This window comes from Gopherus evgoodei, chromosome 10 (assembly GCF_007399415.2).
Source record: "Gopherus evgoodei ecotype Sinaloan lineage chromosome 10, rGopEvg1_v1.p, whole genome shotgun sequence".
Taxonomy (NCBI): domain Eukaryota; kingdom Metazoa; phylum Chordata; order Testudines; family Testudinidae; genus Gopherus; species Gopherus evgoodei.
The window spans coordinates 52,231,753-52,247,883 of NC_044331.1; the positions used below are offsets into that span (position 1 = coordinate 52,231,753).

General features: G+C 49.6%; 1 protein-coding gene across 1 annotated transcript in view; it reads left to right on the forward strand.

The window, feature by feature from the left end:
• The first annotated feature begins 317 nt into the window (after positions 1–317).
• Positions 318–16,131, forward strand: part of SRL (sarcalumenin) — a 116,274-nt gene continuing 100,460 nt past the window's right edge. Inside the window, 1 exon segment of the mRNA XM_030577879.1 lies at positions 318–474. Within this exon segment, the coding sequence (XP_030433739.1) occupies positions 414–474 (61 nt within the window). The 5' untranslated portion in view covers positions 318–413.

Consider the following 16,131-nt stretch of genomic DNA (forward strand, 5'->3'; position numbering starts at 1 on the left):
CCCTCTCTGTCCAGCTGTGCTCTTGCCCTGGGGACACCCCACCCCCATGTCTAATGCACTGCTGAAGGGGCTCAGATATTACAGTGATGGGCATGGTGTAAGGAGTTGTATGGAACAGACTAGTGTCCCCCAGGCACCCCCCCCCCCATAACCCTCTCTCTGCAGTTGTGCTGTCACCGCCAGGAGCCCGTTTCGTGGTGTTTGTGACAGAGCTGAGTGTAATCCTGTGAAAATCCTCCAGCACACTTGGGGCGGGGCCCGAGACCCACACTAGGGAGGGTGCATATCGGGCAGACTCTATCTGTGCAGGGCTGTGCTGCCGCCCAGTTGCCCTAGTGACTGTGGCCTGTCCCCTTCTCCCAGCTGCTGTATAAATAGAGGTGCCGAGCAGCAGAGAGCTCCTGGCAGCCACCATGCAGGGACTGAGGCTGCTGTGCTGCTGCGTGGCGTCTTTCCTGCTCCTCGGGGCTGCAGGTAAGGCCCTGCTCTGCTCCCCACTGCCTAGGGGGCTGGAGCCCCCCAGACTGTCAGGGATTGTGCATTGTGTGTGCTGCAGTTCCGGGGCCCTTCCCTCTGCCAGCTCCCCTGTTCTGTGGGGGCACAACAGGGGGATTGTCTGGCCTGTCCCCTGCTCCAGGGCAGTGACTGTACCCCCAGGCTGCAGCTGGGGTGTGCAAGCCACACAGGTCTGGGGCGGGATGCCTAGAAAGCACTGGGCATGGCATGAGTAGAACCCTGTGGGGAGCTGTTGAGCTCGGAGGCCCCCGGCGGGTATCTTGGCTTGAACTGACCCGGGCAGCCCCCCATGCCTTTTAGGGGCAGCTGCCATGATGCAGTGAGGCTGTCCTGCAGCAGGCAGGCATGTGGGGATGTGTGTTCTTTTGCTGTGTCCATGATGCATGAGAAGGGCAGACTTTGATGCAGTGAGTGGGTTATTTCTGTGCTGCGGCTGGGCATTATGTTGGGCCTGCCCTTGCATTGGAGTCACTCTGGAGTTGGGGACTCTGTGGATGTCCCAGCCGTGGCAGGCAGTGCAGGAGCACAGCGACTATTCGATGCCTGATTTTTTTTTCTGTGGTGCACTGGGAGAGGCTGGGCTGGATTTTACCATGAGGCGTGGCAGTGGTGGTATGTGTGGGGTTCCTCTCCATTTCCTTGCTCTGATGGTGCAGATGTGCCAGGAAAAATGTAGGTGTAGTTCAGTATTTTGAGTCACATCCCCAGGACCTCCCCTTGGTGCCCCCTCTTTCTCCCTATGCATAGGGCAGTGACCCCATGCTGCCATGGGGCCCAGCTCCAAGGATTCCTGGGCTGTATGTGGCTGCTTCCTGCAGGCTTCTCTCCTTTGGGATGCTGTTGGAGGAGTGGGGCAAGCAAATCAGCATTACCCTTGCTTGCCCTTGAGTTAATTTGGTCTCTGTGCTACACTGGCTGGAGCTGTGTATCCCAGGCGGCTGTAAGGTGGCTAAGTATGGAAACAGCCTTGTAACTGGACGCTGAGCTCCCCACAGCCGTCCCACCCCTCCTCCCCCTCCACTTCCCCAGTCTCTCCCACCAAGGCCATGCCCAGCTGCTGCCTTCTCGCATTGTCACACAGGGGACTGGCAACAGGAGTTTTGTCCTTTTAAGGACATCCTTTATCATTCACAAGAACAAGAGGGGAGAGGGGCTGACAGATCCCAGTCTCCCTCCAGTGTGTCCTGGGCTCAGAAGGGTATTCCCCAAGCTGAGCATGAATGTGGAAGGGCTTGGCACTGGGAGGGCCAGGAGAGGATTCAGCCCCCCTTGGCTGTGGAATAGTTCAGTAGCTGTTACTGCAGCCTCAGGGCTGGGGCAAGGAGAATGACCCGTGCCGTGGAGCCATGTGCTGGGGCATCCATCAGCCACTCCCCTGTGCCCATTGACGCTCAGGAGGGGTGGAGCTTCTGGTGTCCTGAATCACATCAACTTGGCTGCATTGCACTCTGGAGTGGAGAGGAGCATTCGGACAGTCAAGGTCCTTCCCGAGGCCGCATCTATACGGACCATCTGGGCAGGATTTGGTGCCATCAGTGCCTGCTTGGGCATGCCCAGGACATGTGACACCATCGCTGGCAGGGCCCGCCAGAGCCAGAATGGCAGGAGTCCCCCATGTTCTCAGCATGGGTGCTCAGAGAGAAACTGGGACCATGTCATGGTGGGATGCACAGAGCACAGCATTCCACTGCCTCACAATCCATGGGTGGGGAGGGCACAAGTGGCACCCCAAGGGGGCTCGCAGGGAGCTGTCTGGGAACTGTCAGACACATCCTGGATCCCTTCTCAGCTCTGACTTCCCATCTGCTTCTCTGGTCCATAATCTCAGAGCTATCCCCGAGCCCAGCTCTCCTGTGTATCTCACTATGCAACACACTGCATGTGCAGGTACCACCCTGCATGTGCCACTTCCTCTGCTGAGACTGCTGGGTGGCAGCCCTCCCTCACATTCCAACACAGGGACACCTGGAACTCATCCCCTGCTGTGGCCTACACAAATCCACCCATCTCTCCCCACACCCTCCCTCCACCCTGCCAAGTCTGCTCAGCTGTGTCCCTAGCTCCCATCCTTGGCCAGACACTGATGCTTTGCTGCCGCCACACCAGCTACCTGCCTCCTCATGCCTTGCCCACTTCCCATCCCAAGGTAATGTGCCGCGCAACACACACGGTCAGTCCCATTTGAATCATTTGCATACTAGAATCCTATTGGTTTCATCATTATGGTGTCACAACCGTGAATTAAAATTTACACCAAATGTCAGTCAGGGGAGGTTTGCCCTTATGCCACCTGGGCTGTAGCCTTTACAGAGGGATGGGAAAGCCGTGACACCTACCAAGACTTGAGGTCAGGGATGTGTGATTTGCTCCTCCCCTTCCTCCTAGCAGTGACAGAGGCAGGGAAGGGTTTCTCCACTGGGCTGGGAAGGAAGTGGAGAGATTAGCATTTCTATTTTTATGTACTTAGGAGACACTCAGATGCTCCCCTCACTGGAGTCACACAAGTATCTAGAAAGACAGCTGGTTTCTCCAGCAGCTACTGCTGAGCCCACCAACCCCTCAAACAGGAGCGGCACTTCTCGCTTTGTGTTAGTGACTGTAGCAGCTATGCAAGGGAAGCGTTACTTTCGTCTGCACAGGTGGGGCCTCAAATAATCTGCCTTACTCACTTTTAAAAAGCAATTCATTTTTCTCCTTTTAAATAAATGAACCCCTCCCCCCATGCAAATACACATATACACCCCCCCTGCTATGCAGCATGCACCTGTCCAACTCTGAGTTCCTTGCTGGTTGCCCGTCCCATTGCTCTAACTGCATGTGTGGCAGGAATACCATGGGGAAGTCACAGAGATGCTGCATAAGGCGTCTTGTGCACTTTCTGCAAACCTGTCCCATACCAGTCAATGCCCATAATCAGATCAATGCCTTTTGCGGTCCTGTCACTATAGATTGTATCATCCCTTATATGTGCACTTCACTATCACAGCTGGAAATTGTGCCTTCTTCTGCAGTGATAAGAGTTTTCATCAGGGGCCCCAGGTGGCATTGTTGCTGGTTTTCCATGGCTCTGCATTATTTTTAGGGTTCCCATGTACGTGTAGCATATACAGGACTGAGCCATTGTGATGCCAGGGACTAGACCTGGGCAGCATCTCTTCCTGGGGGGCACAGATAGGCTAGGATAAAATACGGCCAGCCACAGCCAGTGCCTTTGTGGAGCTACAGCATAGTTTTTCCCTCTTCCCCACCTATTTCTGTGCTGCTCTTTTGTGCACTTCCTCGTTTTGTTTTGTGTCATGTGACGGTGGTAACGACTCACAAGAAAGAGACACTTTCTTCTAGCACGGAACAAGGAACTTTAATGGACTACAGGAAACGGTGTCATTCCTGAACCTGCTCTGCAGAGCTGCTGCCTCGAACCCTCTCCAGCCCTGTTAGGTTCCTGCTATAGATTTAAAGAGACATGGATCCCTTGGCAGCAAGAGAAAACGGCAACATCCCAGGAGATGGTGTGTTCTCACATGACCTCCACCCAGAAGCTGGTGTCCTGCAGGAATGGAGGATTAGATGTAGGAGGAGAAATGAGCAAATCAGCTAAAAATATATAGTCTGGAAAGAAGGCGGCTCAGGGGCCACGGCCTATAAAAATACATGCAAGGGCTTAGATATTGCAGCACAACCTGAGAATTATGCTGTGGGGCCATTTACAAAACTTTTTGCAAAAGCTCTCTGGCTCTGCCTTTGGCCTTACTGGTGGCGTTGTGACCTGCTGACTGCAGTGCAGCTACTCCCTATTTACACAGGTGGAAGTAAGAGCAGCATCCACCACAAAGTATTGGAACAAGTTACCAAGGGAGGAGGATGGATTCTCCATCAATGACAATTTTAAAATCAAGACTGAATGTTTTTCTAAAAGATCTGCTCTAGAAATTATTTTGGGGATGTTTCCTGTTCCATGAGGTCACATTAGATGATCAAAATGGTCCCTTCTGGCCTTCGAATCTATGAACCTATGTTCAGGTCATGTCCAGTTAGGAGTTCATGATGGGCCTAGTAACAGAGAGGCTACGTGGGTGTCTTCATGGTGCTTTCGGCATCAGAGAAGCATTCCATGAGTCACTTTTCAGCCTGTATCTCTCGGTGTCTTTCACATCACGTTTTTCTTGTTTTCTTTCTTTCTCTAATTTTAGTTTATGGGAATTTTGTCTAATTCTCCAGGTTTTAGGTCTATATTTGATGGTTTATAGTAGAAATATATTCTCCTTGCTATGACATCACCAACTGTATATTTCTTATTTTTTTTGGCTTCCAGGGAAGACTATTCCCTGTGATTCTTACCATGTAATGAAGCATTTAAGGAATAACATAATTTATGATTAAAAATAAACACCACTGAGGTAACAGTATAAATGAAAGAAGAGAATTGTTCAGACTTGACCAATGGCAGCATAAGAAGCTATGACTTGAATCTAAGGAAGGATACAACTAGGGTAGAAACCAGGAACAGGTTTTTAATAGCAAGGCCCAGACAGCAAATAAAGATGATAACAATTTTTTTATACAAAGAGGTGTAGGGGAATTTGTGAAAAATGCTGAGGTTTTTTTCCAGAAATGTTTGCATGTATGGTTGGTTGATTTTTTCAAAAATCTCCATTGATTTGCAAAAAAAGGTATATAAATTAAATAAATAAATAAATTTGCTATTTTCACTGAATTTTCATTGAATTTTCACTGAATTTTTTATTGGGGCTAGTTTTTATTTTTCCAAAAACTGACTTGTCAGTAACAGAAACATTTCAGTCTCCATTTTGAGAACCTTTTTGATGAAACATTCAATTTAAAAGATTTGGCAAAAAAAAAAAATCAGGAAAAATGGGTCATGTTTGAACCCTGCAAAATGGAAAGAATGTCATAATGTCAACTTTGTTTTTCAATTTTTTATTTATTATTTTATTTTATCATCAGCTTTGCTCTCAAAGGAAAAGGATTGAGACACTTTCACTGGTAGTATTTAAGAGCAAGCTGAATAAAGTGTTAGCAAGCAAGAGAGAGAATTCTGTACAATTCAGGTATGACCAAAATGGTCTTTTCTTCTGTGAGTCTCTGATTAAACTGCAATTACATGCCATGTCATTGTGACAGATGTCAAACTAACAATGCTGAGAGCCAATTCTTCTCTCAGCTACACCCCTGCAGCCCCATTAATGCCAACAAGATTGCCTGGGTGTGGGCAGCAGCAGACTATTAGTGTTTTAAAATTAGAATCAGTTGTCTTCAGTGATACAGATTGATTGTTGATTCATAAGACTGGAGACATTTATAGAACATAAGTGACATTTTACACCATGTAAAATATTGGCTGATGCATGTTGCAGTCTGAACTGGGTACCTTTAGAGCTTTGTTGGAAAACCTACTGGGAATCCAGCAGAACCCCTGGACAGGTCATCTGCGATGAATTAACTGGATCTAAAACCTGAGTGTCTTTTGCTTGAGCTGAAGTACCAGGTATGTTAGTTCAGAGGCAGGAGCAGACTCATAGACTTCTCTATATGGTTTTGCCACTAGAGGGGGACAGAGCCATGCCATTTTTGAGTGGGTTACTGTACTGCAGTGGTTTTCAACCTGCGGTCCAGAGACCCCTGGGGCTCCGCAAACTATATCTAAGATTGCCAAAGGGGTCCAGACCTCTATTAGAAGTTTTTAGGGGTCCGCAAATGAAAAAAGGTTGAAATCCACAGATCCACTGGTATCCAAACCTTGTGTTGAAACACTCCGTATTATACCTGAGAAAATATTTTCATATTGGAGCTGCTGTGCACCCCTGTAATGCTCTTTTAATGAACGAGCTCACAGGCAGGAAAACTCAGGGCAACAGTGACCTTTAGAGAATATTCCCAGAGATCAACTTTCAAAGGTGTAAATGGGAGTATTTGTGCCTGACACCTGATTCCAAGGGTTATGCTCCTCATCCCATCAGCGTAAGGAAATAATACCATGTGACCGATGTGTGCTGTCAAAATGAACTAAATGTTGAATGCTGGAGTACTGGCAAAAGAGCTGCTCATACCCAACAGAGCAAGAATTATTCACCCAAGCAGGGGTGGGCGAGATTCCAGAGGAACAGGATGCTGGAAAATTGTAAGGTGCTCGTTCACAGTTCCCAAACAAGAAAGAACCCCCCCCTCTACTCTCCCTATGCATGAAATTCATCAGCTAATAATCCCTAAGAATCACATGTTCAGATCTGATATCATTGTGCAGCAGCTGTTGCAATTTTATCTCCTTGGGATAGACCAACATCACACAGTAACGCTACAGTATGCAAATCCATACATGGGCCGGGCCTGTCTGTGGCTGTGATCACAGGTGCTCCTGGGCTCGGGTTCTTGAGATCTCCTTGTGTGTGAGGCCACCTCTCTCAGCTTTTCTGGGTGTTTTGTGCCTAATGTGGTCTGTACTTGAGTAATAGTAGGGTTTTATGTTAGTGTTTTGTATAATTTAAAATGAAGGATAAAGAATAACAATGTAGCGTGTATTAAATGTATTGGTGTATGACTTGACCATATCCTGCCAGCCACCCTTTTGAAAAGCAGAAAGGAATGGCCTAATTGGCCATTGGTAGAGATGCATCTGCTGGAATCTGTGTCAGTGCCGAATTCAGACCTTTAGGATCATCACTTAGTTGTAGGTTTAGCATTTTAAAATAAGTAAAAGAATGCAATGGTTGTTTTTCTCTCGTGTTGCAATTTGATGTTTCTGTTCAAATGTTCTGTGTATATCAATTCTCTGTTGTGTGTGAATAAGGAATGTGTGTTAAGAGATAAGTGTAAAGGCCATCACTGAACCAAATGTTCTAGGGAGGAACTGAAAACAGACGCAAAGTTGCCAGGAGGTTGCAACACACCCCTATTGAAATGTCAGAGGAGGGCAAATTGACAACTCTAAAGATCAGACAGGTACCTATAGCATAACACTTGTGCTGTAGACACAGGAATGATATAGCCCAAAGAGCTAGTGGGTGGTTGGAGGAGAGGCCAGGCCAGAATGCAAACAGGATCATTGTGAGTCCAGTTCCTAATGTACCTGTCTCCATCTCACCAGGGGCCTCTCATTAGTTATTCCAGTGGCAGAGAAGTCAAGGATCTACATACCCACTCACTGATGGGGCTGTTCCTCTCTGTCAGAACTAATCAGATGGGTGGGGTGTTGCCTGCTGTCTCTGCTGCATCATGCCAGCAACTGAACGGAGAATCATGGCTTTTCTAGGCTAGGGTGACCAGATGGCCTGATTTTATAGGGACAGTCCTGATTTTTGGGTCTTTTTCTTATATAGGCTCCTATTATCCCCACCCTCTGTCCCAATTTTTCACATTTGCTGTCTGGTCACCCTATTCTAGGCTGTCAATGCATGGAAGAGGTGGCACAACTCAGCCATGGCATGCTAGTGGGAGATTGTGGGGGGAGCGAGGGTGGCACAGACAGGCCCTAATGGAAACTCCAGCTGAAATTGCAGTCAGGATCATTAAGTGTTTCAGCTCCACCCAGCCAAATATGAGTGAGTGGCACTGCAACCCGATAAGCCAGGTCACAACTCCACTCACGCTGGATGGTGGGGGTGGCTTGTGCTATGCAGCAGGTCAGACTAGAGGATCTGGTGATCTCTTCTGGCCTTGACCTCTATGGTGATGACTATTGTGGAACCTAGTGGACTGTCCATTGGGGAAGTGAGTAGCTGATGGGAAGAAGGGTCTGGGTGTGGGGCCTTCAGAAAAGGGGCCAGGGCCCCTACTGACCAGCCGTTCAGAGCCCAAAGTAGGTGTCTTGGTGGGCTTCCAGCAGCTTCACAAAGGCATAGCTTGCTTACCCTGCCCCTTCCCCCAGTCCATACCTACCCGCTGAACAGGAGAGTGGGGGTGTTTCAAACAGACGTGTTTGGTAATGTTGGGTGGACTGTTGTACGGGCCCTGTGGACTAGCACCAGGGGCATTATAGAAGTGCTATTTCTACATTGGAGCTAAGTTCTCATAGTTTCTGGTGCTGCAGAAAAACAACCCTTTGGGCTAAAATGTCACCAGCTTGTTATCAGCAGAAAGGTGACATTTTTGGTGGCCGTTTGCTTGGCTGTTTTGAGGCAGGTAAGCGTGACAGCACATTTCCCACCCCTCAGTTACATTGTCCAGACACTTCTTAATGCTTAGATGATTAAAAAATGGCTGAATTTGGAAGCTTCAAAGGCTGATGAGGACAGGTCTGAAGAGAGAAATAACAAAACCTTGGCGCATTTGAAGGATCCTTGCTTGGGATTGTAGCTTATCTGCTTTTGCACTGAGAGGTGACAGGATAATGGCGAAGTAGGGCAAACAGAACGCCTGTGCTAAAAAACAGGGCTTGCTGCTATCCTGGTCACATCTATGCACTCCCTTCCCAGCCTATGGCACAGACAGGATCAACTGTTTCAGCATTGGCATTCTGCTTGTTTAAGGTATGGATTGGCTTGCTGAAAAGTCACTCTTAAATCGTGACTGTTTTAGTGCCATGAGCGCACAAAGTAATTCATTAATTCACACAGTGCAGCCAACCTCCTCCAACCCTCCAATGGAAAATGCTGACAGCTGCGTAACCGAGGCAGGAGGAGAGAGTTGCAAGGTTCCTCATCAGATGAAACCCAATGTTAGGACATAGTTCATACCCGGAGGCAGAAGTGTAATGTATAAGTGTCAATGCAGCTGGCTTTGTGACACAGGCAAAGAAAATGAGAACAGGGCCCCCAGGCTTTGGCTTTTCAAAACCTGTTTGCTCCAAGTTACTTCTGTCAGAAGAGGTGGCCAGTAGGAGGTGGTGGGCAGTGCTGAACTGACCCCCCTGCCCTTATCCCAGACAGGCACTAGTGATGGGCAAGCTTCCAAACAGCTTTCACTGGCCACGCTCCCCTTCCCTCGGAAGTGAAATCATTTTCTGTCGTAGATACGCCATTGAAAGATGAAGAGAAGTGGATTGCAGGAAGCACGTCTCTGACCTCCCTCCTCTCTGCTGTGATTCTCTGCACTTCCCAGCCATGTGTTAAGTTGAGACTGAGAACTGGCTTTTCTCAGAACCGTAGCGTGGTGCAACGTGGGAGTGGGGGGGGGCTCAGGTGTGAAGACAGTGGTTCGCCAGTAGCCCCGGACACACTGCTGAGAGCCACTGCATGTGAAGGACTAAAGCCTGCAGGCCTGTTGACTGAGAACAGAGTGCTGCAGAAAGGGCGAGTGCCATAAATTAGAGATCTACTGGACTAGAGGGGTATTTGTTAGATAGGTGGGAGGTCTTGCCTTAGTGGAGGGTCCATGTAGGGAGCCGATGGTACTGCTGTGCTAGCCAATAGTTCACAGAATGATAGCAAGGTAAGGCTGGAAGGGACCTTGAGAGGTCATCAAGTTGAGCCCCTTGAGCTGAGGCAGGGTCAAGTAAACTTGGACCATCCCTGACAGGTGTTTGTCCAACCTGGTCACAGAAACCTCCTGTGATGGAGATTCTGCACCCTCCCTTGGAAGCCGGTTCCAGAGCTTAACTACCCTTATGGCTAGAAAGTTTTTCATAACATCTAACCTAAACCTCCTATGCTGAAGATTAAGCCCATTACATCTTGTCCTACCTTTAGAGGACATGAAGAACAATTGATCACTGCCTTTTTTATAACAGCCCTTAACATATTTGTGGACAGTTGTCTGGCCCCCGGTGACAGAGTGCACCTGGCTTTTCGAGGCCCTGCAGTCCTACCACATCCCCTGCTCAGGAAGGAACAGTGGAGGTAGGTCCTCCAGGCATGCCTAGAGAGGCCTTGGGGAAGCAGCCAATCAGAGCCCAGCAGGCTCAGATAAAAGGAACTGCAGGGTCTGTACAGCTCAGTCCCTGGCTGGGATCAGAGGGGTGAGCAGGAGTGGTGTTGTGTTCACTTAAACTGGGAGAAAGGGGACTGGAGAACTGAAATCCTAAGGTGAGGGGAGGATAAAGGGACCAGGTGGGAAGAGGCTCAGGGAGGTAGCAGCAGAGGATTGCAGTGAGCAGTGCGTGGCTGCTGTGTGTAGGGTCCCTGGGTTGGCCCCCAGTGTAGCTGGTGGGCTGGGTTCCTCACACCCACTGGCAAAGTGGCCTAAGCCCCGAGAAAGGGACAAGGCTTGTTTAGAAGCCCAAGCAAAGGGCAGGATTTAACAGGGCCAAGATGGAGCTGAAGACCAAGTAAGGGCCAACAGATTTGCTGGACTTCTGCTAACCTGGAAAGGCTCCATTTTTTGCTATGTGATTTGGCCAGAGGGCTGAGCCACTGAAGACCCATCTGGTGAGGTCAGCAACCTATAGAACCAGGGTTCTCAAACTGGGGGTTGAGATGCTTCAGGGGGTCATGAGGTTATTACATGCAGGGCCAGCTCCAGTGTGTTTGCTGCCCCAAGTGGCAGGGGTAAAAAAAAAAAAAGCTGCAATCGGTACTTCTACCGCTGCTGCTTCAGTCTTCGGTGGCAGATCCTTCCCTCTGAGAGGGACTGAGGGACCTGCTGCCAAAGAGCCGGATATGCTGCCCCTTTCCTTTGGCCACCCCAAGCTCCTGCTTGCTGTGCTGGTGCCTGGAATCAGCCCTGATTATATGAGGGTTGCAAGCTGTCAGTCTCCTCTTCAAACCCTGCTTTGCATCTACCATTTATAAAGGTGTTAAATATATTTAAGAAGTGTTCTTAATTTAGAAGGGGGGTTGCACTCAGAGGCTTGCTGTGTGAAAGGGGTCACCAGTATAAAAGTTGGAGAACTATTGCTATAGGAAGTGCCAGGGGCAGGAAAAAGACTGCAGCACCACACCCAGCTGCTAGGAAGCACTCAAGAGGTGAGTGCTGCTCTGTCACATCTCCCCACCCCCACCCCCCAGTCTTTTTTTCTTCTTTTCCTCAAGAATAAACATGCTCAGTTTTTTTATAACTATAGCAGGTGCTTAAGCTGCTCCTGCCCTGAAGGGGCAAGGTTGTGCCGCACAGCCCTGGGGGAAGGTTGTGGTTGGGAGCTACTAAGCTGGGCTGATTGGGAAGTGGCTTCAGCTGGGCCACACCCTAATCAGGCCACAGCTGGCCTGTATAAAGAGGCCAGGGAAGCCAGGAGCAAATAGTCTCTTTCACTGTAGAGTGAGATGGGCCTGGCTGCAGGGAGCTGGATGCAGGGTACCTGAGTGAAGCAGGGCTGGGGAAAGCCTGGGGAGCTCCAGCCTGGAAAGCCGCAGGCTGCAGCCTAGCATTGGGCCAACAGGTACTGGGGGTTGCAGAGGGCAGCCCAGGGGAGGGCCAAGGAAGCAGGTTCAAACCCAACCTTGCCAGTGATGAGTAGGCTGATACTGCCGTCTGCCCTGACCATGGGGCTAGCTACTGCCAGCAGGGCCACCTGGAGGGGATGGGGGGACAAGAGGGGCAATTTGCCCTGGGCTCTGCAGGGGCCCCCATGAGTTTTTTGGGGCCCCTGGAGCGGGGTCCTTCACTCGCTCCAGGGGGCCCAGAAAACTCTTGTGGGTCCAGGCCCTGGAGCTTCTTCCGCTCCCGGTCTTTGCCGGCGGGGGGGTCCTTCCGCTCCAGGGTGGAAGGACCCCCCACCAGTGAATTACGGCCGAAGCGGGACCTGCCGCTGAAGTGCAACCCGGTCTTTGGCGGTAATTCAGCGGCAGGGGGCCCTTCCATTCCGGGACCCACTGCCGAAGTGCCCTGAAGACCCGCGGCGGGGGCCCCCCCCGCCGCCAAACAGGACCAGCTCTAGACATTTCGCTGTGCAGGGAGCGCCCTGCCGCTTGCTGGCCCTGCGGCTCTGGTAGACCTCCCGCAGGCACGCCTGCGGATGCTCCTGTTATAACCTTAGTCCCAGATTTGGACCTTAGCGTCCAAAATATGGGGGTTAGCATGAAAACCTCCAAGCTTAGCTACCAGCTTGGACCTGGTACTTGCTACCACCACCCAAAAAATTAGTGTTTTGGGGCACTCTGGTCCCCCTGAAAAACCTTCCCTGGGGACCCCAAGACCCAAATCCCTTGAGTCTCACAACAAAGGGAAATAATCCTTTTTCCCTTCCCCCCTCCAGGTGCTCCTGGAGAGATACCCAGACACAAGCTCTGTGAATCCAAACAGAGTGACTCCCCCTCTCCGTTCCCGGTCCTGGAAACAAAAAGGACTTTCCTATTCCCGCAGAGGGAATGCAAAATCAGGCTAGCCAATTCAACACACACCGATCTCCCCTGATTTCTTCCTCCCACCAATTCCCTGGTGAGTACAGACTCAATTTCCCTGAAGTAAAGAAAAAACTCCAACAGGTCTTAAAAGAAAGCTTTATATAAAAAAGAAAGAAAAATTACAAATGGTCTCTCTGTATTAAGATGACGAATACAGGGTCAATTGCTTAAAAGAATATTGAATAAACAGCCTTATTCAAAAAGAATACAAATCAAAGCACTCCAGCACTTATATTCATGCAAATACCAAAGAAAAGAAACCATATAACTTACTATCTGATCTCTTTGTCCTTACACTTAGAAACAAAAGATTAGAAAGCAGAACTACTTCTCCAAAGCTCAGAGAAAGCAGGCAGCCAGAAAACAAAGACCTCAGACACAAACTTCCCTCCACCCAAAGTTGAAAAAATCCGGTTTCCTGATTGGTCCTCTGGTCAGGTGTTTCAGGTGAAAGAGACATTAACCCTTAGCTATCTGTTTATGACACGCCCCCCAAATTGCAGACAGTGGGGAAGCTCACTGGCGGCAATTTCCTTCTAGAACTTGAAAATAAACAGGCTAATACAACACATGCACCTTTACATATACTACTAAGTATATAACTAACAGACTTTTACATTTTAAAAACACTTTTTAACTACTGGATTCTGGGAAACTCTCACGGGAGAGTGCATCAGCAACTTCATTAGAAGCTCCTATGATGTGCTGAATTTCAAAATCAAAATCTTGGAGAGCTAAACTCCAACGAAGAAGTTTCTTGTTCCCCTTGGCAGTATGAAACCACTTTAGTGCAGCATGGTCAGTTTGTAGTTGGAACCGCCGTCCCCAAATATATGGGCGTAGCTTTTCCAGGGCGTACACAATGGCATAGCATTCCTTTTCACTGACTGACCAGTGAGTTTCCCTCTCAGACAGTTTCTTGCTGAGAAACACGACAGGATGGAAGTTGTGATCTGTTGCTTGCTGCATGAGCACTGCTCCTATACCACGCTCAGATGCATCTGTGGTTACTAGGAATGGCTTGTCAAAGTCCGGGGCCCTGAGCACAGGGTCAGACATGAGCATCGCCTTAAGCTGGGTAAAGGCCTTTTGACACTCATCAGTCCACTTAACTGCATTTGGCTGGGTCTTTTTGGTCAGGTCGGTCAGTGGGGCAGCGATTTGGCTGTAGTGTGGTACAAATCGCCTGTAGTATCCGGCCAAGCCTAAGAAGGATTGGACCTGCTTCTTGGACCTTGGGACAGGCCACTTTTAGATAGCATCCACTTTGGCCTGTAGGGGGTTTATGGTTCCTCGACCCACCTGGTGCCCCAGGTAAGTCACTCTGTTTTGGCCTATTTGACACTTTTTGGCCTTAACAGTTAGTCCTGCCTGCCTGATGCGCTCAAAGACCTTTTCCAGGTGTAGTAGGTGTTCGGGCCAGGAGTCTGAAAAAATGGCCACATCATCGAGGTAGGCAACTGCAAATTCTCCCAGTCCAGCTAGTAGACCATCTACCAGCCTCTGGAAGGTGGCGGGTGCATTTCGAAGGCCGAAAGGAAGGACATTGAATTCATACACCCCCGCATGGGTGACGAATGCTGACCTCTCCTTGGCAGGTTCATCTAGCGGTACTTGCCAGTACCCCTTGGTTAAATCTATTGTAGAGATGAACTGGGCACGTCCCAACTTCTCCAATAGCTCATCGGTACGTGGCATTGGATAGTTGTCCGGACGAGTTACCGCATTTAGCTTACGGTAGTCCACGCAAAAGCGTATTTCCCCATCTGGTTTGGGTACCAGAACCACTGGAGATGCCCATGCACTGGAAGATGGGCGGATTATACCCATCTGTAGCATGTTCTGGATTTCTCGTTCTATAGCAGCTTGGGCATGAGGAGACACCCGGTAGGGTGGGGTTCTGATTGGGTGAGCATTACCTGTATCAATGGAGTGGTATGCCCGTTCAGTCCGTCCTGGGGTGGCTGAGAACAATGGGGCGAAGCTAGTGCACAGCTCCTTGATTTGTTGCCGCTGCAGACGTTCCAGGGTGGTTGAGAGGTTCACCTCTTCCCCGCCACCGTCTTTTTTTCCGTCGTAGTAGACACCGTCAGGCCACTCAGCCTCATCTCCCTGGACTGTAAACTGACAAACCTGTAAGTCTCTGGAATAGAAAGGCTTGAGAGAATTAACATGGTACACTTTAGGCTTTAGTGAGGAATTGGGAAATGCTATGAGGTAGTTTACAGTTCCCAGGTGCTCTTGGACCGTGAATGGCCCTTCCCATGATGCTTCCATCTTATGGGCCTGTTGCGCCTTCAAGACCATAACCTGGTCTCCTACCTTGAAAGAACGTTCTCTGGCATGTCTGTCATACCAGGCCTTTTGCTCTTCCTGAGCATCCTTTAGGTTCTCTCTAGCAAGGGCTAAAGAGTGTTGGAGGGTGCTTTGTAGGTTGCTTACAAAGTCCAGAATGTTAGTTCCTGGAGAAGGCGTAAACCCCTCCCATTGCTGCTTTACCAACTGTAATGGCCCCTTAACCTCGTGACCATACACAAGTTCAAACGGTGAAAACCCTAAACTGGGATGTGGTACAGCCCTGTAGGCAAACAGCAACTGCTGCAACACTAGGTCCCAATTATTGGAGAATTCGTTGATGACTTTTCGTATCATGGCCCCCAAGTTCCATTGAACCTTTCCACCAGGCCATTGGTTTGATGGTGGTACGGGGTGGCAACCAAGGGATTCACCCCATGCGTTTCCCACAGTTTTTCCATGGTCCCTGCCAGGAAATTAGACCCTGAATCTGTAAGGATGTCAGAGGGCCAACCTACCCTGGCAAAGATGTCTGTTAGGGCCAGGCACACAGTGTTAGCCCTGGTGTTGCCTAGAGCTACTGCTTCTGGCCATCGGGTAGCAAAGTCCACTAAAGTCAGTACGTACTGCTTTCCTCTGGGCGTCTTTTTTGGGAAAGGGCCCAGAATATCCACAGCTACTCGCTGAAATGGGACCTCAATTATGGGGAGTGGCTGGAGAGGGGCCTTGACCTGGTCTTGAGGCTTACCCACTCTTTGGCATACCTCACAAGACCGGACATACTTGGCAACATCCTTGCCCATCCCCTCCCAGTGGAAGGACTTCCCCAACCGGTCCTTGGTTCTGTTCACCCCAGCATGGCCACTGGGATGATCATGGGCTAAGCTTAAGAGCTTCCCTCGGTACTTAGTTGGAACCACCAACTGTTTTTGCGGCTGCCATTCTTCCCGGTGTCCACCAGAAAGAATTTCCTTGTATAAAAGTCCTTGGTCTATAACAAACCGGGATCGATTAGAAGAGCTGAGAGGAGGTGGGGTGCTCCGGGCCGCCGCCCAAGCGTCTGAAGGCTGTCATCTGCTTCCTGCTC